We start from the raw sequence: 26,476 nt of genomic DNA, 5'->3' as shown, positions 1-26,476 counted from the left end.
AATGCTTATGGAGTACCAGTGTGTGTGGTGCCACTTTCCATGAGTGATGTTTAGAAGCACCCTGAACACTCGGTTGTATTTGCCGTGCGCTCTGCGTGTAAAGGTTCACGTGCAAAGTCCCATGTGAGTAGCTATGTAAAAGAAAATAGTGCTGATAAGAACAGTTTACGTGTACTGTTACTAGGGGAACACCCACTGCAATTTGTGTCAGTCATACCCTTCCAGCTGGCTTTATTGCGCTGTTATGAAAGATTTTTTTGTGTGTTTGGTGTGTTACAGCCTACCTACCTTAGTGTTGATATCTAGTGTTCTGCCAGTAATGTGCTTGATTTTTGTGTCTTTAAACATGCCTTATCTATTGTTGAATGAGATTTCTATAGATCACAGATTCAGAAGCACTTCTCTAGCAAGACAGAAATATTTTGTCATGCCTCGGGATTGCGGTTGAAAAATGTTACAATAACTAGCTAGTTTGCAAGTTGCATGTTCTCCCCATGTCTGCTCTGGTTTCCTCCCATAGTCCAAAGACATGTTGTTCAGGTTCCCCCACAGTGCGTGAGTGACAGAGGGAGTGTGTTCCACTGATGTATGGGTGAGTGGCCCAGTGTAAGTAGTGTATCTAGCAGTGTAAGTCACCACGGTGAATAAGGTGTGTTGGCTGATCACACTACATAGAGTTCATTGGAAGTCGCTTCGGAGAAAAGTGTCTGCTAAATAAATAAATGTAAACATAAATGTAAGTTTAAAGAAAAACAGCACTAATGCACACATAAACACCAAATGTTGTGTGTTTTTAAAAAGGAGCGAGAAAGACCAGGCCAGTCTTTTCCCTTATAAATGAAGAGCTTTTGTGTGAGCTGTGGTACTTGGGTGGTGCCAGGCAGCTTTATGCAGGATCACCTTAACCCCGCAGTTTCGTTTCTATCTCCGAGTAGGAAGGAGAACTCATCTGCTGATCACACAGGAAGGAATTGCTGGTGTTATTTTTGGGAAGTGTTTTTAACTTTTTTCTGTGACTGTATATTGTTCTTAGGGCCTTTGTTGATTTGTTCAGCCTTTTTGGATGTCTAATGAGCTATTGTATTTAGGGCTGCGACAGTAATCACACAGCCACAATGTTTCCACCACTTGTGTTGTTCTGAAATACAGTTACACAAATGAAAAAGGACATGAGAATATACCTTGGCAACAGTTTATTTAAAACAGCTATGTGTGATATAACATCGCTTCAGCGGTGTTTGTTAATAGCAGTCAAATGATATGTGTATATACGGTATATATAACATTGAGAGCGTTACACGTGATATAACCGGTTACACGTAACACATTTTGTATAACATCGGAGGTGTGGATGAGGGCTGGCCTTTGCCCTAGACACTCTCTGCTGGGTCAAGGCTGTGTAGTATGAAGCTTTAACCTCCTTAGACTGTCTGGGGGACTGCCAGTGAGCAAAAGGTGAGAAGAGATCCACAATGTTCTCAGGAACAGAATGAATCAGCTTATTTTATCTTGAACTATGAAATCCTCTTTCAGTATGTGGGAACATCTTGTGTAATCCAAACTTGAATAAGTGCTTACCGTATATGTGAAACTTCTTTGCTTTTTGTTTTAAATGTCTCATTTATTTTCATTTCTTCTACCTTATTTTACACATTTACAGTATGTGTGTGGAAACTGCAAGTCCCTACATTGCTAGGGAAAGTATTAATGGTGTGTTCCTCCTCCTGCTATGGATGGAAGGTTGTCTGTTGGCCTTTTCTTTAACTATTCTTCCACTGTTCTCGACACATCAAAACACACTAAAAGCAGTAAATAATTACAGGACTATGAACTGTGAAGTACCTGCTTATAAGAGCCTTTGTGTAGCACATAGGACTGGTCCACTGTTGGTGCCGATAACCTATGAAGCTGGCAGAACTGCAATTTCACAGTGCCATCTGTAGACTGGAAATGTATGCTGCATTAAAATTGTGTCCAAGTGTTTAACGACTGACTTTAATGACACAAACTCGGAAAAAGAAGATGAGTCTAAACGCTCAGTTTACTTAGGGTGTTGACGGTGCAAATATCCAAGCACAGAAGAAACTTAAGACAGAAAACACTGGAGATACTCAGGAGCACAGTGAAAATTGGTAAGAATACATTTGGTTTTTTCCACACTGGAGTGGATCAGCAATAATGCAGTAAACACCAACAAGAGTCAGCAAAATCAGCTTCTTCTATTTTCCTTTTTATACAGTCCTGACTGGCATATTCAGACTAAGTGTGCAGGAAGGCTGCAACAGTTCTCGAAGGAGGTCGGGGAGGGCTCTGCTGTTCTCAGAAGGGACTGTCACCAAAGTCCTTGACAGTGATACACAAGCAAAGTTAAATTTCTCAAAGTGGTCCAGAATCTGAAATACCAGCATCTGAAAACACATAGTCTCAAACAACAACAACAAACATTTGTAAAACAGCACACACTTGGACCAAAGGTTTTGAAAACTTGTGTTGTAGTAGAAACTTGGATGAGTGCGGAATTTATGCACCAAAATCTGCAAGAACTCACAAGCACCGAAATCTATCAGGCTAAGATAAAGTGCTTCCAGATAGAAAATAAGAGGAAAAAATATGTTTCCACACTAAATGACAATTTATGGAGAGCAACATAATTTATGCACTTTTTTTAATCAGAGCAATTGTAAACCAAGTATTCACAATGTACAGAGCATTTTCCTCTGACACAAGATTATGATTCACCGAGTCAGCATTGCACAAGTCTAGGACAAAACATATCATAGACAAAATGTGTTTATCCCTTCATTATTGACTGTATGAACTTCGTACACATTAAATACCAGAGTCATGGCACATACAGTATTATGACTATTTTAGTATACCCTATGAACAATACAACTGCATTCATAAAATGTCACTGTCTATTAAGCAATTAATACAATTTATTCCATGTGCAAAAGACGTAAAAGATGTGCAAAAGGTGTGCTTTTTCTTTTCTAGCACTGTGAGTGGTTAGGGTGACAAAACATGAAAAGAGAAGCTAGTGTGCAATCTGAGAAATTCTAGCCCATGTTCGTTGAGTAAAATAATATGAAAAATTGTGAAGTCCACATAAAAATTTTTAAAGATGTTGAAACAACTGTATCTGATATGTAATTATGCTCTGGCTCCTTCGGTATTTTCTTCTGTACTCTGTTTTCAAAAATTTCTTTCTGTTGTGGAGGGAAAACAGTATTGCACACACTTGCTAAAAAAAGAATGAAGGGGGTGACTATACTCCTCACAGAGACACATTCTATTATTACTTTGTTAGTATTATCATTACACTATTACAGATTTGGGGTGCGGTGGCGCAGTGGGTTGGGCCACAGTCCTGCTCTCCGGTGGGTCTGGGGTTCGAGTCCCGCTTGGGGTGCCTTGTGACGGACTGGCGTCCCGTCCTGGGTGTGTCCCCTCCCCCTCCAGCCTTACGCCCTGTGTTGCCGGGTAGGCTCCGGTTCCCCGTCACCCCGTATGGGACAAGCGGTTCTGAAAGTGTGTGTGTGTGTGTATTACAGATTTTATTGTTATAGTTATTAGGTATTAGTTTGTTAGACATCTGATTATTTAGTGCTCAACTGTAATTTATATATACATATGTATATAGATTATATACACAAACATATGTGTATATATATATACTGTATAATTTCTCATTACAAAACACTGTTTATAAAACTTTTCAGCCATGCTTTGGCAATACAAGACTACAAAATTTGTTATGCCAATAAGCCAAACTAAACTGAAATTGAAAACTGAAAACAGCTTGTGTTGTCACACCAACCACTAGTTGGCAGTAAAATGCCCCCCAAGCAGAGCAGTAGTGAGATCATATTTTTCAATAGTCTTCAACATCTTCTTTGTCAGTATGAATTTAATCAACTATTTACTCCAAAACAAAAAATTAATAAATAAATAAATAAATAAATAAATATTGGCATTATATCTTTCACCAGCTCCCCAGTCCTACACATTGAGAGCAGTACTGCGCTGAAATTGATATTTGAAAAATGTGAACGCAATTATAACAATTACCCTTGAAATATAATCCAGTGCTGAAAATCTTACATTTTAAAAACATTCTTTTATCCACAAAAAATACAGTAAGCTGAGATTTCTCACAATTTCTCACCATTTTCCTAATTAATAATATTACATTATTATGGCTGGCAAACACACACAAACACTCACTGCTGAATAACAGGAAAGCCTGTGCATGAGCCAAACTCCAGAGTACCAAAAAGTGCAAAATACAATCAAAAACAAGCAAAAAAGTGCGTGCCCTCCATTGATATATATATATAGTACAATATGATCACATATAGAATTCCACCGATTTATACTATGAAACAGCCAAACCAACTTGTAATGCTACTGTATAACAGCTAGGAGACATATATAGCTCTGAGACTGAACACTTAAGCATTCTCTAAAGAAGCTGAGAAACATACAAAAATATTTCATTATGTTTATAGGCAACAAGCAAAATAATTTAAACATCAGTAAAACTCATGTACAGAAGAACCTCCTGGAATGTATCTATTTTAACTTTAATTATAACAAAATGGGTAGAAAAAATGGTGTGGCCAATACCGCTATTACCTCACAGCTCCTGGGCTGGGGGTAAAGATGTGCTTTCAAATCTGTCCTATTCTGTGCAGAGTTTGCATGTTTGCTTGATATATATTTCAAGTGAACTGGTGAGCCTAAATTGCACTTATCACTTACTGTAAGTGTGAGACCGTCCTGTGATGCACTGGAGTCCTGTCCACGGTGCGCTCCGCCTTGCGCCCTATTCTTTCCGGGATAAGCTGCGGACCACTGCAACTGTGTTTTTTCAGTTATTGTAACCCCAATACTTGCTCAGAAGAATTTAAATACGAACCCAAAGAAAAACAAAAAGTTACTTTTGAACCACAGTCAGTAAATTAAAACAGAATTCATATTCTATGCTCCAGCGTCCCCATCTGATTTCTTTTGATACTCAAATTCTTCCAAGGTCTACATAGAAAGCCACAAAGGTTACAGCAAAACACTTCATGGTAAAGTGTAATATTCAGTTCTTCTTGTGACTGAGATATAAGTCTCAGTACAAGGGAATCAACCAAAAAATATAAACTCTATCTGCTCTATACAGATTTTGTTGGCCATTGTTGGGGTAGCACACATCTTCTAGGCTCCCAGAAACACTGGATGTGCAAAAGAAATTTCTCCCATCCTCACACGAAAAGAACTGAAAAAAAACTACTCTGAAAATATGTGTTCCTCTTATTATTGGATAGGCAGCAGCTCATACACACACAGTACGGCCCACTGAGATGTGAATGCTTTCCTGCGTGTTCCGATTAGTGTTCCCCAAGTTGTACCCCAATGTGCTTTCTTCTAATGCCCCCCAGGGTGTGCTCCACTCAAAAACATTGTTGCACCCCAGTTCCATCCAGCAGCCCAGTTCCAACCTCAGGCCCAGCGGCCGCTGGACACGAAGCTCCTGCTGAAGGAGTAACTGGTACTGGATGCCTTGTGCTTCCCCCAGGCGCCGAACGGCACAATAATGATGGTGCTGTTGTCCTCTGTGCCATATTGCAGTGCCTGCAACAGGGAAAAGACATCACGCTCACAATGCGAAGTCTGTGTTTTTCCTGAGCAGCCTGGGGCTCAGCGTGCACACACGGGACAGGGCACCTGCTCTGAGATGACCTGCGTGGCCTCCTTGGGGTCACTGCACTGGCTGATGATGTCGCAGATCTCCTGGCTATTCATGATGAAGTTGATGCCATCTGTGGTCAGGGCCAGGAAGGAGTCGTGGGCGTGCTGTAGCTGGAGGAACACAAGGAGCTTTAGGAATTGTCCTCCGGCGGAGAACCCGGCCCTCAGAGGAGAGCATGTTTTGCCAGGAACAGCAAACGCAGGCAATACCGTACATCAAAAAACAGGTCTTCTCACCCAGTAAGATCAGTTACACCTCACTTGTCCCCGGCCAGAGCTGAAGTCACTAAGGCCGAAATGACCGGGTTCTCATTTTATACAACTGGGAGCGGAAATCTGTTCATAACCAATTTGTACGTAAATGTAGCATATATGTCACAGTGAATAAAAGCTCAACAGTACTGATGTCTCTTGGTGTTAGAGCAGTAAAACCCAAGATAAAACCATAATGACTTTAAAATTTTCTGTAAGACTGACAGTCTCTCTTACAGCCTCTTTTAGACTCTTATAGTCTCTTTTCTGGAACTCTTATAGTCTTACAGGGTTGTTGTGTTACAGACTCTATCCTGGAAACACAGGACACGAGGTGAGGATCTCCGTTGATGGGATAACCATCTGTCAGGACTTATATTTTATTGTCTTTTATCAACTTTATACCACATGTGCAGCATTTGCCAGCATCTGGCCACTTTCAGTTCACTGTACTGTCTATACAATCAAGAAAAGCATGTCTACTGTAATGAGACAAACCTTCATTTGTTTGCTGGATGGATTCTGCAAAACTCTGAGCAACAACTTTAATAAATAAAAATGTAAGCCTTCAAACATTTTTTATGAACTTTGAGCTGCGTTAAAATTAAAACTAATTTAAAACGACTAAACAAAAAATGTAGTGTGTGCAAATTCATATTTAATAGTTTTTGTTGACTGATTTCTTCCATAAACATGTGCAGAGCTTGATATCTTGTTACTGATCACTAACGTAAGGCAAAAGCTCGAAACAAGGGTTCTGAGTTAAATTAATCCAGTCCCATATTCCTGCTGATTGGTGTTATTGTCCTCTATTCTGTACAGGCAGCTAACACAGCGGCACAGCTGATGTTTCCTCCACAGCTGACAATTTTTTAAAAAATAGACAAATTAAGACAATGAATGAATGAATGGAAAAATTACTCTATCTGAAAATTTCTACCTCGAGCACTCCTATCATCTTACGGTTGACACAGTGGCACAGCGAGTAGCGCTGCTGTCTCACAGCGCCGGGGTGGTGCGAGAGAATGTGGGTTTGATCCCTGCTCAGTCTGTGTGGAGTTTGCATGTTCTCCCTGTGTCTGTGTGGGTTTCTTCCCACTCTCCAAAGACATGCTGTTCAGGTTCCACCATAGTGTGTGAGTGTCACAGAGAGAGTGTGTTTTGCTAATGTATGGATGAGTGACCCATTGTAAGTAGTGCTTCTAGCAGTGTAAATCACCACGGTGAACGAGGTGTGTGGGCTGATAACACTACATAGAGTTCTTTGGAAGTCACTTTGGAGAAAAGTGTCTGCTAAATAAATAAATGTAAATATCATGAGGACCAGGTGTAACTAAACAGTTCCTACTGCCTGCTTCATGGGATGTTTTCATGGAAGCCCACCAGTGAGACAAAACATGTCACCTTCCTAGTTGTGGACACTAACCGTGATGCGCTTGGTCTCGGGCTCAGCAATCACGCCCTTCGACTTGAGGTCAAAGTCCCCGATGCTGCGTGTCATGGCCAGCCTGCCATTAACATTGGCCTGACCCACACTGTTCCATGTCACAAAGCCTCCACTCCTCTTGATCCTGTTAGACAAGCAGAAATGATATCTCATCAAAGCATTATAACTGTCATTGGCCCCATCAGGACTCTGAGCACTTATCCAGAGACTTTAAGGTTTATGTATGCAAACTTCAATATTTTACTGGAGTGGGATCTTTCAGCGGACACGAACAAACAACCTTCAGACTACAAATCTGCATTCCGAACCACTGCACCACCAGTCGCCCAATTAAACCTAACAGTATTGCTTTCCAGTAGTAGAGTAGTACAGTGGCAGAGTAGGTAATGCAGGTGCTTCACAGCTTCTGGGCTGTGGGTTTGGAAGTAGCTTCGAGTCTGGCACAGTGCGTAGAGTTTGCATATTCTCCCCATGTTTGTGTGGGTATCCTCCAGGTGCTCTGGTTTCCTCCCACAATGACTTATGTTTCAGATGGACTGGTGACTCTAAGTTGCGTACAGTGTGTGTGTGTGTTAATATTGCTCTGCTGTATAAATGGGTGACTGAATGTATTGAGCTTTAGCAGTGTATCCAGCACAGCAAATCACCTTGGACAAAGGGGTCAGATAAATACTAGTTAATAACCATCGTATGGCACTTCGGAGAAAAGCGTCTGCTAAATGATTTTATGTAAATTTAAACTGCGTACCTCTCCTTTTCGTCCTTCCTCTCGGGAGTGTGGTCCTCCGTCAGCTTGATGGCTTTGCCCTTGCGGCACAGCAGGGCGCGGCTGTCCCCCACGCTGCCCACCACCAACTCAATTCCATCCCTCAGCAGGGCCACGGTGGCAGTGGTGCCGGCGTTGAGCAGGGAGGCTGCAGGGAGCACACGTGACTCTGTGACACACTCACACAAGCCCTGCTGTATGACCACACGCTGCCAAGCTCACACGCTTCCTGTGCTGCAGTCTAGTGTTCAGGGCCGTGAGACACTCAGGACATGGGTAGACGGGGTTGGCGGGAGGACTAGAAAGAGGGCGGAGGAGAGGAGATGGGTGTTCAGTGCACAAGCTGAGCTACGGTTCAATTAGCAAACACATGCAAGCTACGTTCAGCATGTGACTTTAGAAGTCTGAACCCACAAAGGGTATTTTTACAGCAAGTGGGGAAGTTGTCAAAAATCCAGCTCTACATGAAAGAGGGCAAATCATATCCTCATTATTATTTGTACTGTTGCAGCTCTGAGTCACTTTGGAAATGATGAAGGGTTACCATGGTGTCACTAAATGAAGATGTGCGGAACGACACACTGGCTTTGGGGTGAAGATAAGGACCTCCAGGGTTTTAATCTTTTCCACTAAACTCTCGAGAACTGAATCAATAACCTAATAATATTAAAAAGGAAGAGACCTGAAACCAATAAAGCAAAATAGTATTGTACCATGTTCGATTAGATATCCAGTATTTCAGTTCTCAGCTGCCAAGTGTTACGTGTAAATACTTTGTTGTATATTTAGTACATATATTTATATTGTCAGATATCAAGTGCTAAACATATCATTTATGAAGCAGCTACATGTAATAAATGTTTAAAAAAAAAAAAAAAATCTCCAGCGGAATCTGTCTGTGTTTCCTTTAACTGAAAATTATTATGTGTCTGCGTAGTGGTACATATACATTAGCGCTTAATGTATGTATACATTTACACATTATGATATTTGTGTACCTTTTTCAAAATATTAATGAACAACTTCAAAAAGTAATTAAAGACAATAAACAGGGAAAGTAGTGGTTAGAGCTGCTGCTTTGCACCCAGGTTTGAATACCACATACAAATAGATTAATCAATTTAATAATTAACATTGTACATTGTTTGGAGAAAAATATCAAACAAATAAATGCAAATCATCTTGCTTTGAACACCCTACATCTAAAGAGTGCCTGATCCCAAGAGTGGCAGTGGGTTATCTATAGGCCAGCTGTCAGGCAGAAACTGGGCAGACATCAGCTCCTTACTTCATACTGCTGCATTGCGGTTAAGGACAGCAGTTGAACCGAGAGCTCAGGCATGCAGTATAGTGCACTGAGACAAGGAAGTGGACAAAAGCTAAACACAAAGGGGTTCAGTGTAATGGGGGTGGAGGACCAAAGGAAGAAAGGATCTCAGCCAAAAGTAGGTATGGAAATGCACATATGGTATTTCTCTCACAGTAATCAAACTCCAGGTTGTCATAGAAGCAGCCTTCCTTGCGGCTTCCCCAAACCCTTCCAGTTAGTTTTTCATTCTAACTGATAAGGTGGAAGACAAATAGAACATATATTACTATGCTACGTGAGGCAACGTGTAATATGCTTCAGTGTATGCTTTGACTGATCATAGATATTCGAATAAGACGGCGGGCAGATATTGTATGTCTGAAGGCAGCGTCTATGACAAATACTGGAACATACACATGAAGATAGGAATGAAATGTGTTTAAGAGGGAAATAAAAACAATCTTTTTTTAATAAAAAAAGCACAGAGATTAGCTAATTTAGCTAACATCCTGACACGTACTATCACATATGAAATGCGTAACAAAGTTTGTGTGTGTGTGTGTGTGTTAGAGAAAGAGAGAGAGATAGAGAAAATATAAGGAACCTTCCAGTAGTCCAGACAAGGAACCGCTGGAGTCCTTCACCTCGAACAAAATTTAGCACTTCTTCCATTGAAGCCCACCAAAAAAGTGTCCCGAGGCCCCCAGTTCTAGAGAGCGTTAGCTGGGTCAGCAGCTGTTGTGGATAACACGCACACACAGGCAAATTGGACACTTCATGCGCGGCCGAAGCCAAACATTGTCAAGAAAGTCAACGAGAATATCCTGAAATAACAAGAGCCACGGTGAGTAGCCTGAGCTACGAACTGAACATGTAGGGGCGTCGCATGCAAGGACGCTCGCCCAGCGCAAGTCCTCACGTTCAGTGCAGGACCACACGTTCAACTGGCCTGTCTACATAAAGCCCCTCTGGACACCCCGCAATTTATTTAGCATAACCCATGACCCTTGATTTTTCAGAGATTTTGCTTTTCGGACTATTCATTTTACATATATGTCCAATCTTTTGCGTATGCTGCTTTCCCTCCAGTTAGGCTGTTAATGACAAATGAGCAGGAGGTTCTTACTTGTACTTAGGTTTTACACATGGTTTAGTATTCTAGTATGGTAGTACATTTTAACGGTATCTAAAAACAAATGGTGACTCTACAAATTGTGGTACCTGCTAAAATAACAAATGAAAAGAAACAATAGTCTCTTGGGTCTTGAGTGCAAAAGACAGAAACTGATATGATATAGAGATACCATAACTTAAATCTGGTCTCATATTTTAAAAATTGCAAAAACTGTAATGCTTCCAAAACAATTTGAAACATATTTCTGTTGTTTGATTCTGATTGTTTTCAATTTTTTTGATAGAAAAAAAGTTAAGAAGACATGCCCAGCTTCAGCATTTAGGCTTTAGCTTTAGCACATTATCAAGTAAGTATACAAACCAGGCTAAATAATAGGCGATGATCTTAAAATCTGTATGACCTCTCCATATCTGTGGGTCATCATAACAGAATATTACTATACAGTCAACCAACTTACCCACCGACACCACAATCTTTAACTTTTTTTGCAGAGATGTCATGTGTAAAGGCAATGCAAATCAAGAAAGAGGCAAACTGTGCAAAACGGTACAAAAAAAGATACATGACCATTACAAAATACATGTGATATTTACTCCTACTGGAAGTGGAAAAAGTGTTGTAGAGTATGATTTTAGCGGTGTTCCAAAATGAGTAAGGATGCATATTTAACTGCTTTTGAAAAAAGCTAAACATAACAGAAAAAGCACAGTTGCATTCCCTGATATTTCAATCAGAGGTGGCCAGGGACTGCACACTAAAGAAAACGGGTGCACAGGCAACGCTATTAGGTCCTTTATTCTCTATTCACACTAGTACCTACAAGTACATTTAAACAACAAGTAAAAAGTATCCACAATATATAATAAGAACTGAATTAGCATTATTGTGGATACTTTTAGACTAATCCTCATAAAATACATTCAGATCCATATAGGCCCAGCATAAGCATATTAAAAACAACAATTCAAAGATTTATCATATGAAGATGGTACTCTATTAACAAACATAAACACTTTTTTGCTGAAACAAGTCACAAGGCCAGACTATACATCAATAGTTAACATCATCACTAAGTTGAAATGAGGAAAACTACATACTTTGTAGCTTTATAAAGTCAGTCAATGTTATAATAGCAATACTGAGTGACAATACACAATACAGGTAGAAATCCCAATTATAAAAACTACTTTTTCAAGATAAATGTTTTCGGTACCTACCGTTCCCGGAGACATTCAAATGACTTTCTAGAGCCTTGTCAATTTCAAGGAAAGCTTTTGTCAAAACCAATTCTAAATTTTGCTCCACGGCTACTGTGTCCCTGAAATGAGGAATAAAGTAAGGAAACATAAAAAAGCATCATACATAAAGTCTAGCTGAAATCAATGCACCAAATCAGTGTGTTTGTGGCAGAAAATTCCAAAATCTGTCCCTTAAATTCAATTATGTCCATTCTTGGTTTAACAAACCAGTCATTATTTGATTATTAAAATGCTGTTGCTACTGACTGCATTCAAAGCAGTAAGAGACTTGGGCCTACCTGATTCCCTTCTCCATGTGCTTGTGGCAGTAGTCTGCTGCTTGGGGCCCCCCGTGGCCATCGAACACAGCAAAGTAGAGGATGTTGTCCGTTAACGGGCAGATGCGGAAGCGGTCCTCATTCTCCTTCCGCTGACCGATCTGAGAGGCGCTGCCCACGTTGGACAGGCTCACCTTGGGGATGGGAGTGCCGTAACGGATGCTGGATGGCAGCAAGATGGGCTCATCGATGCGGTTGTCCCAGATACCAAAAGTGTCCCATGTGGTGGGGCGGCCACTGCCATCGGGGTCAAACCGGGAATTGCTGATCCGGGCCGGGGAGGTAGAGAGGAGAAGCAAGCTGCTGTCCCATAGGGGGTGGACGTTTAGCAGAGCCCGTCGCCGCAGGTGAAGTCCGCCGACCCTGACGACACTCAGCAGAGCAGCAGTGGACATCACTCAGCCGCAGAACAGACTCACTGAGGAGAAGAACGGGCTTAACTGGACCTCAGGGCTGCAAAAGCAGGAAGTGAAAAAGAGAAAACAACAGCGAGAGAATGAGAACAATGAAGAAATGTGAATGACTTTGTTTGTGTCTTGCCTCCAGGAAGAGGGATACCGTTGCCGGAATTTTCCATCTGTCACACTAATGGAGTGACTTGTCCCCTATCGGTAATCTGAGTCACCAGAGGCTGTTTTACCAGGGATTACTACTGCCCTGTGAGCTCAGCTTGGCTGTTTATTTACAAAACCAGCTCTCACGCCTTTCTCCTTCAACACCGCGCTACAGAAACTTGACAATTTTCAGTGATTTCTCTGAATTAAATTACCAGATTTGTTGCACATCCTGTGTGCTGCTGTCCAGTTAACAATCAGAAGACAGGGTGTCATATCACTCTTTCTCTTCTCCACCTTTCTGCTGCCTATCTGGGGGGCACGGTGGCACAGTGGTTTGGCCAGCCCCCTTGTGTGGCATGTGTGGGGTTTGAGTCCTGCTTGGGGTGCTGTATGGACTAGCGTGCCATCCCGGGTGTGTCCCCTCCTCCTTCCGCCTTGTGCCCTGTGTTGCTGGGATAGGCTCTGGTTTGCCTTAGGACAAGCAGCTGTAGACTGTGTGTGATTCCTATTTCACTGGTTCCTGCTTGTATTGTTCTGGCAAATATGACAGATAATATTACTGAGAGTACAAGATTTTAGTATACCAAAATTGTTTTAGTTTTCTACTTAAACCCATCACCTGAGATGTAACTGTAGCTAAGAGTAAGGACATTTTAATTCTTACATATATTATAGGGAAAGACAGCTATTTTTTTATAACACAACACCAAGCTGTTTAGTGGTGCATTTATGATTTAAAGGTAAAAGGGACTTGGTTGGTGCAGTTTGCTTTTCCTTAGTTTCTTCCCTTCACTTTAACAATAGCAGAAGTGCTATTTTAATTAACTGGATTACCCTTGTACGCAAGCTCATTCACAGAATTTTGCTAACCCCAGTACATCTCTATTTCTATATTTCCAGGGACATCCCTGCCAGCTGTGTTTTAAGTATGAGCCCACTTCAGGCACTTTGATGAATTTATTCTGGGCATACAGATGATGGGATAAATTGGAGCGACGTTAATTCAACCCTTTTTTAATAAAAAGCCTGATTTATCCCCTCTGCCCCACTATCAGCTACCTTCATAAATACGTGGGAAAGTCAAGTGATGGATTTTTAAAAAGTAAGTAAATGGACAGTCGCAGCGGGTACTGGCCGTGCACGTGAGCGTCAACGACCTAATTCTGTCCCCCCGTCCTCAATGACACACACGTCACCGACACGTGATCACGCGGCTCCCGATTGGCCTTCCCGGCAAACACAACAAATGAAATCATATCACATTGCATTTGCATGAACACTACAGCCACCAGCTCACAACTGACAGCGCGAATGCAGAGCGTATAGCTGCATATTTCTGCATTAATTTATTACATGCCAGTGCGCCATGTAACAGATATATTTAATAATTTACAAACATGGGAGAGCTGTTGCATTTTTATTTACGTTAACAAAACAAAAAGACGCAACACTACTAGTGACACAGGACAACAACACGGATATTGAATGGAGCGTGATGTATTAAGCACGTTTTTAGAAATCACTGTCATTTCATAAGTTCTGTTTGATAACGTCGATCCATGCATAATCTTTCCATTATCAGGCCAAATTTAAGATATTTTTTTTCAACTGGTCATTGGAAACAATGTATCAAGCCCACTGAAATGTTGCTGCGCCACAGATGTAATAAATCCTAACGCAATACATTATTACCGTCAATGCTGCTGAAGCGGTCCGCCGAGATGTTCGTCGTCTCCGGCTACCTGACAGCGATCACTTCGTGTGTTTATGGCGTATCTCCGCACTCGCGAATCACCACACGTCTGACGTCAGAGAGGCTCGACCGTTCGACAGACGCTGGCTCCACCAATCGCAGCACTGACAAGATTCAGGCTGTATCCAATCAGAATCTAGCATTTCAATGGGCGTATTTGTTTAGTCAGACGCTGCGCATGTGACTGACTGTGATCGACAGGTGTTTAAAACAATCATATGATACAGTTTGAAAGAAATATTAACATGCAGACCGAATGAAAGGATCGTCCTTTGTTGCGTTTGTGACAAGAAACGAGAATTACTGCATAGCGATACATTTTTCATATACAGACTTACTTAGAAAGTTAAATCTGAAATGGGGTTTATATTCGAAATAACACGATTATTAGCAAAGATGTTTTACAACATAATCTTAATTAGGTTTTATTATTGTTTGAGCACCAAGTACATCCAGAAAAACATTGCGATTTAGTAAATAGTAAAAATTAATATTCCCTGCCAGCTGGGCAAATATTTGTTTTGTCAATTAAGGGAATTCTTGTAAATTACCAAGTGTATCTCTCTCTCTCTTTCTCTCTCTCTCGCGCGCGCGGACCCTGTGCTTCCGGGAAAGGGGCCGGGCCACTGTGACTCTGCAGGGGACAAAATGTTACTAGTGGATGAATGATTTTGAATTCCAGTAACTGATTCTAAGATAAGATGTTGGAAACGCAATTTTAAAGTGCTAATGAAGCGTACCCGAATTTCCCTTTTATAGATCTAGTACTATTCTTAGGATCCAGCGTACCACATCTCGGACTTCACACCATCAGGATCAGGCAGTTACTAATTGCAAGTGTACTCATACTATTTAATACATTAAAAATCCGCACGGGCGTAATGTACAGCCGTTGGACAAGGTGAAAAACTTATTTTTGATTTATATACGTTGCTTTCTTCACGGCTGGCACTGCTGTTCGCAGAAATGCGGTAAATAACGTTGGTTCTTTGGCACAAAAGTGACACCAGGCCAGCCACTGCCCTGTACTTACACATACGCAACCTACCAGATGTGCAAGAAAATGGAGTGCGGACAGTAAGTTTCGGTCATGAAATGCGAAACTTACGCGGAGAACTTTCGCTTTCGCTTTCCATCTTCTGCGTGTCGTGACGTAAAGGCGCCTAGAAAGGGCACAGTTTCGAACCGCGGTCGCTTCTCCGCTGGGCTGTGTGCGAGGGAAAGGAAGCGGTTTTTTTTTTTTATTATTATTTAAACATATAAGAGTGTGGGTGCTGGCAGTCGCGGTGCAGTGTGTTCTCTCAGTGGTGTTCAATAACAACAACAATATGCATTGCTGGGGGGAGATTCCTCTCCCCACTTCCGCTCGGAATAAGAGCACCGAGGAGCGCAGTCAGCTTGAGCGCAACATCAGCGCGGTCTCTGCTGGGAGAGAAACCGTGGCGTTTGTCCAGAAAGATGGAAAAGGCTTTTTTCTTTTTCAAGGAGGCAACAGAGGAGACAAACAGAAACCACGTAAGATAATATAACTCTTGATCTCTCTAGGATTACACGTTTTAAATTGTATGTTATAGAATACCGTTATATTGTATTTATGTATTTGACACTTTTTTCAATATTGTCAATAGTGCCTTGATTGTTGACATACTACTTACATTGGTTTACCCATTTATACAGCAGGGTAATATTTACTGTATTAGTTCAGGGTTAGTATTTTGACCAAGGGTACTACAGCAGGAGGTGGGGTTTGAACCTGGGTCCTTCAAGTGCCAAACAGCAGCTCTAACAACCATGCCACCTGTTTCTCCATTATTTATATAAATCTGACACTTCAAAAGATGTTTCTTTTTATCTGTTCAGGTGCTTTTACCCTGGGGAAGGACAGGATCCGTAGACTAAGCTGTGGAGAATCGCATATTGTCCTGGTATCACAGAAGGGTAAGATATTTCAGCTGAACTGCCAGGAATCACCCAGTATCCCCAGGTTGGTAAACATCAGTTTACAATATTGATATTTAATGCATGTCATACATACTGTAAATACAAATCTAGGCTTCACTTTTTCATAATACTTTGGGCCCTAAACTTATGAACACAACTGGGACCAGATCTTCATTTGTTTGCAACTCAAAAGTCAGTTGTAATGTGTTGCTGTCATTGCCCTTGACAGGCAGAGGTGCTATGATACAAAACAAATTTCAGAGAAATCTGATAATAAAGTTCAATTGTGTCACAGTCAGGGATGGGAGACAGGAGGTAGGTGGTTCGGACCCAAGCGCGAGTGAGGTCATCTTGGATTCCATCCAACACAGAGAGGCAGGCGAAATTGGTGGTCAGGGACAGGCGTAGGTCGATCAAGGGCAACCGTCGTTGGGAGGGCAAGACACTACTCAGAACAAGGGAAAGCAAGCAGAGGTCAAAAGCCAGGTAGACACGAGAACGAGGAACAGGGTACAAGGGATGAAATGCTGAATTTGCTAGCCAGGGCGTTGCAAGATTCCGCAACCTTGCGCCAGGACGGCGCTGCCTTTATCCCTGGCCTTGATTACTGTCAGGTGCGGCTGCTTGGCTTGTGGGCATGAAAATTGTATCGCATTGTATGTATCGTATATAAACACATCCAATTTATCAGCTACTTTCACCCTTCTACATAATCAGTAAACATTCATTACTGTAAATCAGATGTTCATCGATTTAATGACAACTAAATTTCTATAAATACCTTGGATATAGCTGTAGAAAATAGACACACACACTGTCTGAAACTGCTTGTTCCGAGAGGGGTCGTGGTGAACCGGAGCCTAACTCAGCAACACAGGGTGCAAGGCTGGAGGGGGAGGGGTCACACCCAGGACGGGACGCCAGTCTGTTGCAAGGCACCCCATGCAGGACTTGATGCCTAGACCCACCAGAGAGTGGGGCGTGGCCAAGCCCGCTGTGCCACCGTGCCCCCTCTTGTAGGAAATTAAAACTTTTAATTTCAAAATTTTTAACATTAACGTACATTAAAATTAAAACTGATTAAAACATGCCTGAAAATTGAAATACTTGTCTTCACAAATCTCTGTTCAGTGAGAATTGTTGACTAAGTCATCCCATAAATACTTGGAGGGTATACGTGTGAGGCACCAGTGCATATTTTTGTATCTCGATTACTGTCGGCTTCATGTAAACCTCACGACTTTGTGTTTTCAAGGTCTCTCAATCTATGTGACAAAGAGGTGATCCAGATTGCCTGTGGAGATTACCATTCCATTGCCCTCACAAAAGGTAGGCAGTAACAGAGTGGCCTCAATGTCCAAAAGACAGTCAGCAATATAGCATTAATTAAAAAATAAAGAATGGTCAGACCAGGTCCACATATAATTCTTATGACCTACGAGGTGGGCACAGGTCATTTAAAAAAATCATGGCCTGCTATTAACTTGGCTGCTTTTTGCAGAATGACTGAAAAGAAAACACTTCCTTTGACTTCTGTCACCATGCAGTTGGGCAGGTCTTTTGCTGGGGTCAGAACTCCAGTGGTCAGCTGGGCCTGGGAAAGAAAGTCCCCAGCACTTCAAACCCTTCTCTTCTGTGGACCCTGGCAGAGATCCCACTGGCTCGTGTAGCTGCTGGAGGAGGCCACAGCTTTGCCTTGACTCTCACAGGTGTTGTTTTAGCCTGGGGCAGGAACAGCAAGGGGCAGCTGGGCCTGGGAGACGTGGAAAGTGAGTGCTGAGTATCCATTCAGATTGGTGCAGTAGTCGCTCACATTGGATCACAACAACCCCTAATTCTAGGACTGCTGCAGCACCCATAACCATTCCTGCAGCAAATATAACTAACTAAATTAAGACATTTCAGACTGCAGTTCAAGATTTTGTCAATGTAATTATTTCAAAAAGGAAATATATATGCAAAGGTTACCAGCAATGCAGTGACATGTGATGGGTTTTTTTTTTCTGGGTTTATGCAGACGAATATTTCCCCATCGCAGTGAAATCCCTGCGTCAACAGAAGACTGTTTACATTTCATGTGGCGAGGAACACACTGCCATTCTGACAAAGGTGGCACGATGCTCTTTGGCTTCATACACATACTTTAAAACGCTATTTGAACTGACATCCAAATCAAAATATGAAAGACACTTTTTTTTTTTTTTGTATTCATTTATCTCCCCTTTTGCATTAAGCAGGCTGATCAACATAAAATAAAATAAAATAAAATACTACAATATTTACTATTAGTACAATATTTGATTTACTATATCTGCAGCTGGTTCTTTCAGTGCAGAAGCAGGTTGTTTTCAACTTTTACTTCTGTAGAGGCATTGAAGTGTAAAATTCTATGATACTTCTTATTTTCTTGAGGATGCTCACATCACAATGTTGCTTTTTTTTAGAATGATGTACATATGCTTTCAGCTTGCCTTTGAGTTGCCAATCGATTATTGCATGATATTAGCATAAGGCATAAATGATGTCAACATAAATGACGATGTATGCAGCTCATGTGAAGCTCTGTCCACCCCAGGGAGGCCTTGTGTTCACTTTCGGAGCGGGACAGTATGGACAGTTGGGACACAACTCTGTCAGAGATGAACTGTGGCCACGCCTGGTGGCTGAACTGTGGGGAGCAGAAGTGTCTCAGATTGCTTGCGGAAGGTGCAGTATTACTACGCAAAAAAAAACCCCTAAATATCCACCAACCATTCAGTTTTTCAGTATGTATTCACCTGGCTAAGAAAACATCTAAAATACTACATTGTCTAGAATGTGGATTTTGGTCTGTATTTTCCTTTTTTATATCAAAGGCACCACACGCTTGCCTACATTTCATCATTGAAAAAAGTCTATGCATGCGGGCGTGGAGAACAAGGCCAGCTGGGAAGCGGAATGACCTGTGATCAATATGTACCCCTTCCTGTTCAGGAGCTGGAAGGTATTTTTGTCAGAGATCCTTGAGGGGCGAGTTCAGATCTACATACAGTATACTGTATTCTGCACTGTATACGTGTAATCGTTCAAATTCAGTTTTTCTCCCATGTGTTTAGAGAATAAGTGTGTCTGTGGGGATGTGTGGGCATGTGCATGCACAAATTAATTTCATCGTAACAAATAATGCACACTCAAGTTGTTCAAGTTGTTTTTATTGTCATTCCTCTTTATAGCTTGCGTAAAGTGGAATGAAATGTTGTTTCTCCGGAGACCACATCCAGTCTCTCCCAATACGTTATGGGCTTAATGAAAGCGTTGCATAACCTCCGATAAAGGAAAAATAAAAACTGTTGTCTGAAAATAATATTAGTTCTTTAATCCTAGTTCTTAAATTTTTTAGACTGTTACAGAAGCCATTGCATAGAAAGGATCACTGCTGGGGGGAATCAGTCCTTTGTGTTTTGCTCAGCTGTCCAGGTGAGAAATTTTGAAATAAACACATTTTTAATCCATGAAATATTTATTATTTTTCCGGAACAACATGAGTTCACATGTACTGGATTTGATCTGCTTTTCAGACTTTTAAGGATAGCTGTATTTGGACTGAAGACATAATCTGTACCTTGGATGACAAATTAATCAGCAAATGGGTATCTAAATGTGATTCAAAATCATGGAATACAATTAAAAGGTGAGTCTGAGCCCATAACACCAAAGCTTTTCTAAATGCTATCCTTAATGAGCATTTCTGCATCTTCACTTTCTGCTCTATTCTGTTTCAGAGAAATAAACACCATCTTCTCATCTGCCTCTTGTCTTAATGGAAGTTTTCTCAAACAAGGGTAATGAATCATTTCTAATGTTAATGGATGCCCCAGCTGCTATTTGTTATGCTTTGCCCTGTTGCTTATTTGTGTTTTCTGTTTATGCCATCTGTCACAGACACCAAAGCATGCCTGACAAATTAAGTGTTGACCTGTCGTTAGCTCGCCTTTCATTCGAGAAGCTGGCAAAGGAGGAGAAAGTGATGAATAAGGTTGAGTATGTATTTTCTGTACATGTGCCACATATTTATTTTTCTGTGTAGAAAGTCTATCCTCCAACAGCTCAAAAAACCTATTACTGTATACTCTATATTCATATGATTTATAAGCACTGCACTACTTAAATAAATATAAAACATTTGATATTTTATAATGGTATACTTTTACGGAATCAGTTTAAACATTTTAGTATATAGTATTAAAAGCAGTTCCATCCACACTTATCAGACTGGAAACACCAGCCTTTTATTGTAAGTTTATGTTCATAACCACTAAGTGAGCTGCTGTCCGAGTAGCATGTTAAGTTTCTATAGAAGTGTGTTGCCCTAAGATTCCCGATTCAAGCTTCAGCCCCTGATGGTTTCAGGTCGAATCAGTGGTCATTGAGAAGCTGGTACCCTCTCTGTTACCACTGGTCGCTGGGACGGAAGGCCATGGGGTCTATCTGATTCTGCCAGAGCTCATGAGGGTCATGACCACTCACGAGAATTGCAGGGACTTGAGTTTTGCCTTTGCCAGCGCAGTCTTGCGCTTGCATCCGCCGTGCCTTGCTACCCTTGGTGAGTGTTGGAGCCCAGATCGGTGTAGGATCCTTCTGTCCCAAGGACAGTTACTGCTTAGTCAATCTAGTTATAACACCTTTAGCAAACCTGAGAATGGAATCTAGGGAAGAGGTTAATAGAATTATTTACAGGTATGGAAATTTCCCACAATTCTATTTATTATAACATAATAATAATATTATAAATATTACAACATTGAAATTCTTTCTGTTTATCAGCTTATTAGAAAACACTGCAGAATAGCCATTTTGTATACAAATCTCTAATATAAATCTGAGAATTTATTCATCAGAGGTCTTTGATGAATCTGTTGTCATGGTCTTTCTACAATTTTCATAACAATTTAACTAAATCAAAAAACAGAATTTTCCTGTTATGTATACTCTTACTAAAATTACTTACACGTACTTCTAAAATTTTATTAAAGTATAAAAGTTTATAGCTAATTCCTCTAGGTTTTTCTCTAAGGTGGATAATCCACAGAAATCAACTGAATGTACAAATGCTGACAAAACGTGATATTCTTCTGATACTTGCTTTCCTGATTTTTTTAACAGTAGATCAAATTAAACAATATAGTGACCACAAAAAAAAAAAGAAAACACTGAGCCTTTGTTATGGAATTGAACAAAACCTTAGACCCCTATAAACTTAATTATGCTGTTTAGAAATTGTTTATTAATACATTTAATTGAACATCTTGTGTGTTCTTAACTTTCTCAGAGGACATATGGTCGAAACTACCTGATACATTTTTCAAAAGCCTAGTGAAAGTTTTCCACACTGTGTCAACGCGTTATTTGCACCAGATCTGCACCAAGATGTGGACCCAGTGCTCAGAAAACTGGGATTTGTTCACGAAGACCGTGGAAGTCCTGCAGAAGCTCTATGAGGTTTGCATTCTGGAGTACAAGCCTCAAATAAAACTAAACACTGTAGTATGACATAATTCAGATTTTACATGATGTTTATTATTGAACAGTCAAATGCTAGGGATTCTTCTTGTTTGCAGGTGAATCTCAGAGCTGGCAGAAAGATAGACGACAAAAACTTCTACATTAGCGAGGTCAAGCTCCTCTTCCAGACTGTGAGTCCAATGTTTCGTTGTGCTGACATTCACCATGACCCACTAAACATAGCCTTAACTGTAATAAATTTCAACGTTTCTTTGCAGTTTAACAAAATCCATCCTGAAAGCATGATGCTCCTGGTGAAGAACGGACTGGTAAATTTGACAAAATATTCAGTAGCAATGTTAAGCATTCCTGCAATAGGTGATCACAGCACACTTATCTCTGTGTGTTTTTTTCAGATGTGTGTATACAGTTTGACAGCGTACCCGTGCATCTTAGACATGGATACCAAATGTCTGCTGTTTAAAAGTTACATTTACATTGTTATTGAGGTATGTATTAAAGCCCCGCATTTTTGCTCAGTAGGGCCTATACTTAATTTTGTATGTGTGCTAGATACTGATTTTAAAAAGAAAGAATCAAACAAGTCGTTTTGCATAGCTGGTGCTTTCCTGCACTTAACAGCAGTCAGTACAGGTAAAGTTCTCAAGACAGTTTTTCATGGTCAGCAGAAAATAAAACACGTTTTAAGGAAACTATATGTCCTTATAAAAAGATATAACGTGCAGTTTCACTGATCGAACTGGTTAATTTAAAACACATTGTGTCTCTGTTGCAGCAAAATGCATATCACCCCATCCGACACAATAACTTGTTTGTGAACCGGTCGTCCCTGTTGACTGACACCATAAAGCAGCTGCGCGATGTCCCACGCAACTACAGCTGGCCTCTGCAGGTGCCTCTAATCTCACATTTGCATTCATTTTTTAATCTCATATTTTTCTCAAAAGCAACATACAGTGTTGAGCTACTTACACTTATTCACCTGTTTACATAGCAGAGTAATTTTTGCTATATCATTTCAAGGTTAGTACCTTGATCAAGGGTGCTACAGCAGCAGGTGGGATTTGAACCTGCATGCTACCAGTGGAAAGTGGCTGTTCTAATCACTGTACCACCTGCTATCTAATGTTTCTTCACCCTGACGATGTGTTAATGAGCTTTACCGTAACAGTAGATTACTATAATTTCAAAGGGAAACTGCAGGAATGCAGATAACTGTTAACAATTATAGAGTGAGCCACTGAGCTGATCCTAACCCACGGTTTGCTGTGAACTTCTTCACAATAACACACAAATTTTTCAGCTGTATACCAGCTGTCCATGTGCGGTTGTTTCCAGGTGAAATTTGCAGAGGAGTATGGCATTGATTACGGAGGTGTCTCTCAAGAGTTCTTCTCCATAGCAGCAAAAGAGCTTCACTCGGCAAGACCAACAATGTTCCAGTTCTTTGAAGACTCCAGACTTGTCTGGTTCATTTCAAATGTTTGTGCAAATCAGTTTTTTTTAAAAAAACAGTTTATTTCTAATTTGTTATAGAACCCAGAACTTGGAATTCAAATTGAGTTCATAATTCTGTAGAGTTTTGCAGGAATGCAGTGACAAACCCTTTTGTTTCCGCCTGCAGGGTTGTGACTTGGACATGTTCTACCTGCTGGGTGTACTTTATGGAATGGCCCTTTATAACTTCTGCATCATGAACCTTCAATTCCCTGTGGCCCTGTTCAAGAAACTATTGGGCATTCCTACAACACTGGAAGACCTGGAGGAACTGTCCCCAGTAGAGGCCTGGTACTTAATATTGTTCCCCATGCAGCCATTGCATTAAAAGTTATAATTTTTTTTAACTGCCAGTGCTGTTATAAAATTTTATGAAACTAATTAATCTTTTGGGTTTAATTTTTTTTTTTCAAAATGTAGCGGCTTGAAGGATCTTCTTGCAGAAGATGAAGACTTTGTGGAAGAGCTGTATTTGGACTTTACGGTAAGTTTTACCAAAGCAAAATACTCTGTAATTCACTTATAATAATAATAATAATAATAATAATAATAGATTTTACTCCACAGGCCAGAGGACATGAGCTGGTGCCATGTGGGCGAGAGATACCTGTCACAAAATACAACAGGTGTGTGCACTTATTGTGTGACTCTTATTCATTTAATGTTCCGAATTCTCATTTTTAGCTTGTGCTTATCCAAAGCATATAAAAATTTGGCTCATATATACAGCTTGGGGGGCGTGGTGGTGCAGTGGGTTGGACCGCAGTCCTGCTGTCCGGTGGGTCTGGGGTTCGAGTCCCGCTTGGGGTGCCTTGCGGCGGACTGGCGTCCCGTCCTGGGTGTGTCCCCTCCCCCTCCGGCCTTACGCCCTGTGTTGCCGGGTAGGCTCCGGTCCCCCGTGACCCCCTATGGGACAAGCGGTTCTGAAAATGTGTGTGTGTGTGTGTATACAGCTTGGAACTGTAGCTGAGCAGTTCAGGTTTAGGACTTTGCTCAGAAGTGCTACTGGAGGAATCAAATATGATTTGAAATGACAACTTTGTACTATCACAGTGCAGAATTTTATCAGAATTTTACACATAAATTACATTAAAATGTTAAACAAAATTATTTAATAGGCCAAGGCTTTCATTTTGCTGAGCTCCAGTAATCTTGTTTGTTCTTTTCTGGTGCTGTTTCATTGTTACAGGCAACAGTATGTGGATGCTTATGTTCACTATGTGTTCAACACATCTGTCCAGAAGGAGTTTGACAATTTTTCCAAAGGGTTTTCTGCCGGCTGCCCGAACACCAAGTGGAAAATGTTTCTCCCAGGGGAGCTGATGGCTTTTCTCACTGGCAACATCAACTACGAATGGGAAGAACTGAGAAAGGTCAGAATTTCCTTCTTAGCAAAGATCACAGTAGAGATTGTGCCGTCAGCTATCAGAAGATTTTTAAATAGCTTGGATTGTGCATCATTTATCCTTTTTTTTTTCGCCGTATCTACTTTTTAATCTTGTTCTTTTCACTCATTTCTACTTTTATCCTCTCACAGAATGCCAAATATAAATCTTATGAACCCACTGATGAGAATATCCAGAACTTCTGGAGCGTTTTTACTGAACTGTCAGAGCAACAAAAGAAGAACTTTCTATGTAAGTGTTTATTCTTCTATTGTTATTTGTTTTTTTTTTTTTTTTCAAACTGATCATCCTGCCTTTATTAACATAGCTGACACTTTCACCAAAAAGTGCTACAGCAGGAGTGGGATTCAAACCCCTATCTTTCAGGTGCAAAAGCAGCAGCTCTAACGTCTTCAGCACACCCATTTGTTTCATTGCTATAGTGTTATCGTTGAGTAGACAATGTGGAAAAAAAATATAGAAAAAATATAAATTGTTTTTCTCGGAAATAAAAAAGTAACCGTTGTTTTCTTAGAAGCTGCATGATGAATCTCTGGTGACTAAGTGTTATAGTGACAGGAACCTTCAGGTTTTATTGCTTCCTGTTTTGTGTCTGTTAGCATACATGACAGGAAGCGACCGACTCCCCGTGGGGGGTCTCTCCAGGCTACATCTGACGATCGCAAATGCGAACAAGGCGGATCCCGACATCTACTACCCTGTAGCAAGCACCTGCTACAGCATCCTCTACCTTCCCAATTACAGCAGCATTGATATCCTGCGAGAGAAGTTTCTGCACGCTATTAAATTCTATGAAGAATTTGGGGAAGCTTAAAAAAATATTTGCACAAATGAAAAAAAGTGTTTGCACTTTATTTCTGGACTGATTCCTGTTAGTTGCATTAATATCATCTACAGGGACAGTGCAGTAATGAATTTAGAGTACAGGAAGCTGTAAGAGTAACAGTTTCCTCTGTATCAGTCCTGTGCCTGGCAGACTTGAATTTATTCAAGTTTTTGCTGTGGTCAAAGACACAGTTCACTAATTCAAATAATTAGTCATCTTTCAATGGTAGTTATTGGTTGAAAAAGAACTGCACCAGGGCTGGATCCCTGCTCCATAAAGAAATTTTTAGTGTTTTGTAACATCTGTTCCCAGGTCTGTTGATAACACCACTAAAGACTTTCACTGAATGTGATTTGGCTGAGTAAAAAGCATTTGCATTGCTTTTGTTAAAATAAATGTTATATTTTAAAATTTGTATTATATTAATATACAGTGTCTAAATATAACATTTCTAAATATTTTATGAGAATTTACTGTATATGATTATGTGTTTAGTGTATGGGGATGAATGACTTGTTTGTTTGAATTTCTATAGCATATTTTTTGTCCAGACTCTCAGTTCTGCAACAATTGTTTCTTGGATTACCAATGATTTTATCTCCTGATTCCTTGGACTAGAAGCTATTTATTTCCTTATCCTACATTGCAGCCAGGTTTATCTGAGAATGGATCATGATCAAACTGCCTTCTTTTATATTTAAAACAAAATACTGTGTACTGTGCTTTAGAATCACATGTCTACATCCAAGTCTCTTTTTCTGTTGATC

General features: G+C 40.6%; 2 protein-coding genes across 4 annotated transcripts; one reads left to right on the top strand and one right to left on the bottom strand.

Moving 5' to 3' along the window:
* Nucleotides 1-3,489: 3,489 nt before the first annotated feature.
* Nucleotides 3,490-14,569, bottom strand: ppm1ka (protein phosphatase, Mg2+/Mn2+ dependent 1Ka). Of its 2 annotated transcripts, XR_001966298.1 has the most exons (8): nucleotides 14,477-14,569; nucleotides 12,189-12,680; nucleotides 11,869-11,969; nucleotides 8,190-8,355; nucleotides 7,421-7,565; nucleotides 5,719-5,853; nucleotides 4,765-5,625; nucleotides 3,490-3,525 (listed from the first exon to the last, which is right to left on the bottom strand). XR_001966298.1 is itself a non-coding variant. In XM_018756244.1 (7 exons), the coding sequence occupies exons 2-7, from the start codon at nucleotides 12,620-12,622 to the stop codon at nucleotides 5,494-5,496; spliced, it is 1,113 nt and encodes a 370-aa protein (XP_018611760.1). In that variant the 5' UTR covers nucleotides 12,623-12,680; nucleotides 14,477-14,569; the 3' UTR covers nucleotides 3,490-5,493. The 2 variants fall into 2 exon arrangements, 1 of the variants encoding a protein (XP_018611760.1); XM_018756244.1 differs by having other exon boundaries at nucleotides 3,490-5,625.
* A 1,034-nt stretch (nucleotides 14,570-15,603) lies between these two features.
* On the top strand, nucleotides 15,604-26,129 carry LOC108936639 (probable E3 ubiquitin-protein ligase HERC4). 2 transcript variants are annotated; one of them, XM_018756144.2, is made up of 24 exons: nucleotides 15,604-16,052; nucleotides 16,398-16,521; nucleotides 17,734-17,807; nucleotides 18,128-18,247; nucleotides 18,496-18,587; nucleotides 19,054-19,184; nucleotides 19,334-19,461; nucleotides 19,858-19,934; nucleotides 20,036-20,148; nucleotides 20,240-20,299; nucleotides 20,400-20,493; nucleotides 20,868-21,060; nucleotides 21,787-21,956; nucleotides 22,076-22,150; nucleotides 22,238-22,288; nucleotides 22,376-22,468; nucleotides 22,756-22,872; nucleotides 23,319-23,462; nucleotides 23,605-23,768; nucleotides 23,898-23,961; nucleotides 24,045-24,103; nucleotides 24,667-24,850; nucleotides 25,015-25,114; nucleotides 25,483-26,129. In XM_018756144.2, the coding sequence occupies exons 1-24, from the start codon at nucleotides 15,866-15,868 to the stop codon at nucleotides 25,695-25,697; spliced, it is 2,829 nt and encodes a 942-aa protein (XP_018611660.2). In that variant the 5' UTR covers nucleotides 15,604-15,865; the 3' UTR covers nucleotides 25,698-26,129. The 2 variants fall into 2 exon arrangements, with proteins under 2 accessions (XP_018611660.2, XP_018611659.2); XM_018756143.2 differs by having other exon boundaries at nucleotides 18,026-18,247.
* Nucleotides 26,130-26,476: the final 347 nt, after the last annotated feature.

The sequence above is a fragment of the Scleropages formosus genome, chromosome 3 (genome assembly GCF_900964775.1).
Source record: "Scleropages formosus chromosome 3, fSclFor1.1, whole genome shotgun sequence".
Classification (NCBI taxonomy): Eukaryota; Metazoa; Chordata; class Actinopteri; order Osteoglossiformes; family Osteoglossidae; genus Scleropages; species Scleropages formosus.
Note: the sequence above shows the minus strand (reverse complement) of the source record. Positions and strands in the feature narration are given on the sequence as shown.

Excerpts from the sequence above, each read along its gene's own strand:
- ppm1ka (XM_018756244.1), bottom strand. The coding sequence starts at position 12,622 with ATGTCCACTGCTGCTCTGCTGAGTGTCGTCAGGGTCGGCGGACTTCAC. Across the intron at positions 11,970-12,188 it reads CACATGGAGAAGGGAATCAG|GGACACAGTAGCCGTGGAGC; the intron begins GTAGGCCCAAGT and ends TCCTCATTTCAG. Across the intron at positions 5,854-7,420 it reads CCGAGACCAAGCGCATCACG|CTACAGCACGCCCACGACTC; the intron begins GTTAGTGTCCAC and ends GTGTTCCTCCAG.
- LOC108936639 (XM_018756143.2), top strand. The coding sequence starts at position 15,866 with ATGCATTGCTGGGGGGAGATTCCTCTCCCCACTTCCGCTCGGAATAAG. Across the intron at positions 16,053-16,397 it reads AGGAGACAAACAGAAACCAC|GTGCTTTTACCCTGGGGAAG; the intron begins GTAAGATAATAT and ends TTATCTGTTCAG. Across the intron at positions 24,104-24,666 it reads CCTGTCACAAAATACAACAG|GCAACAGTATGTGGATGCTT; the intron begins GTGTGTGCACTT and ends TCATTGTTACAG.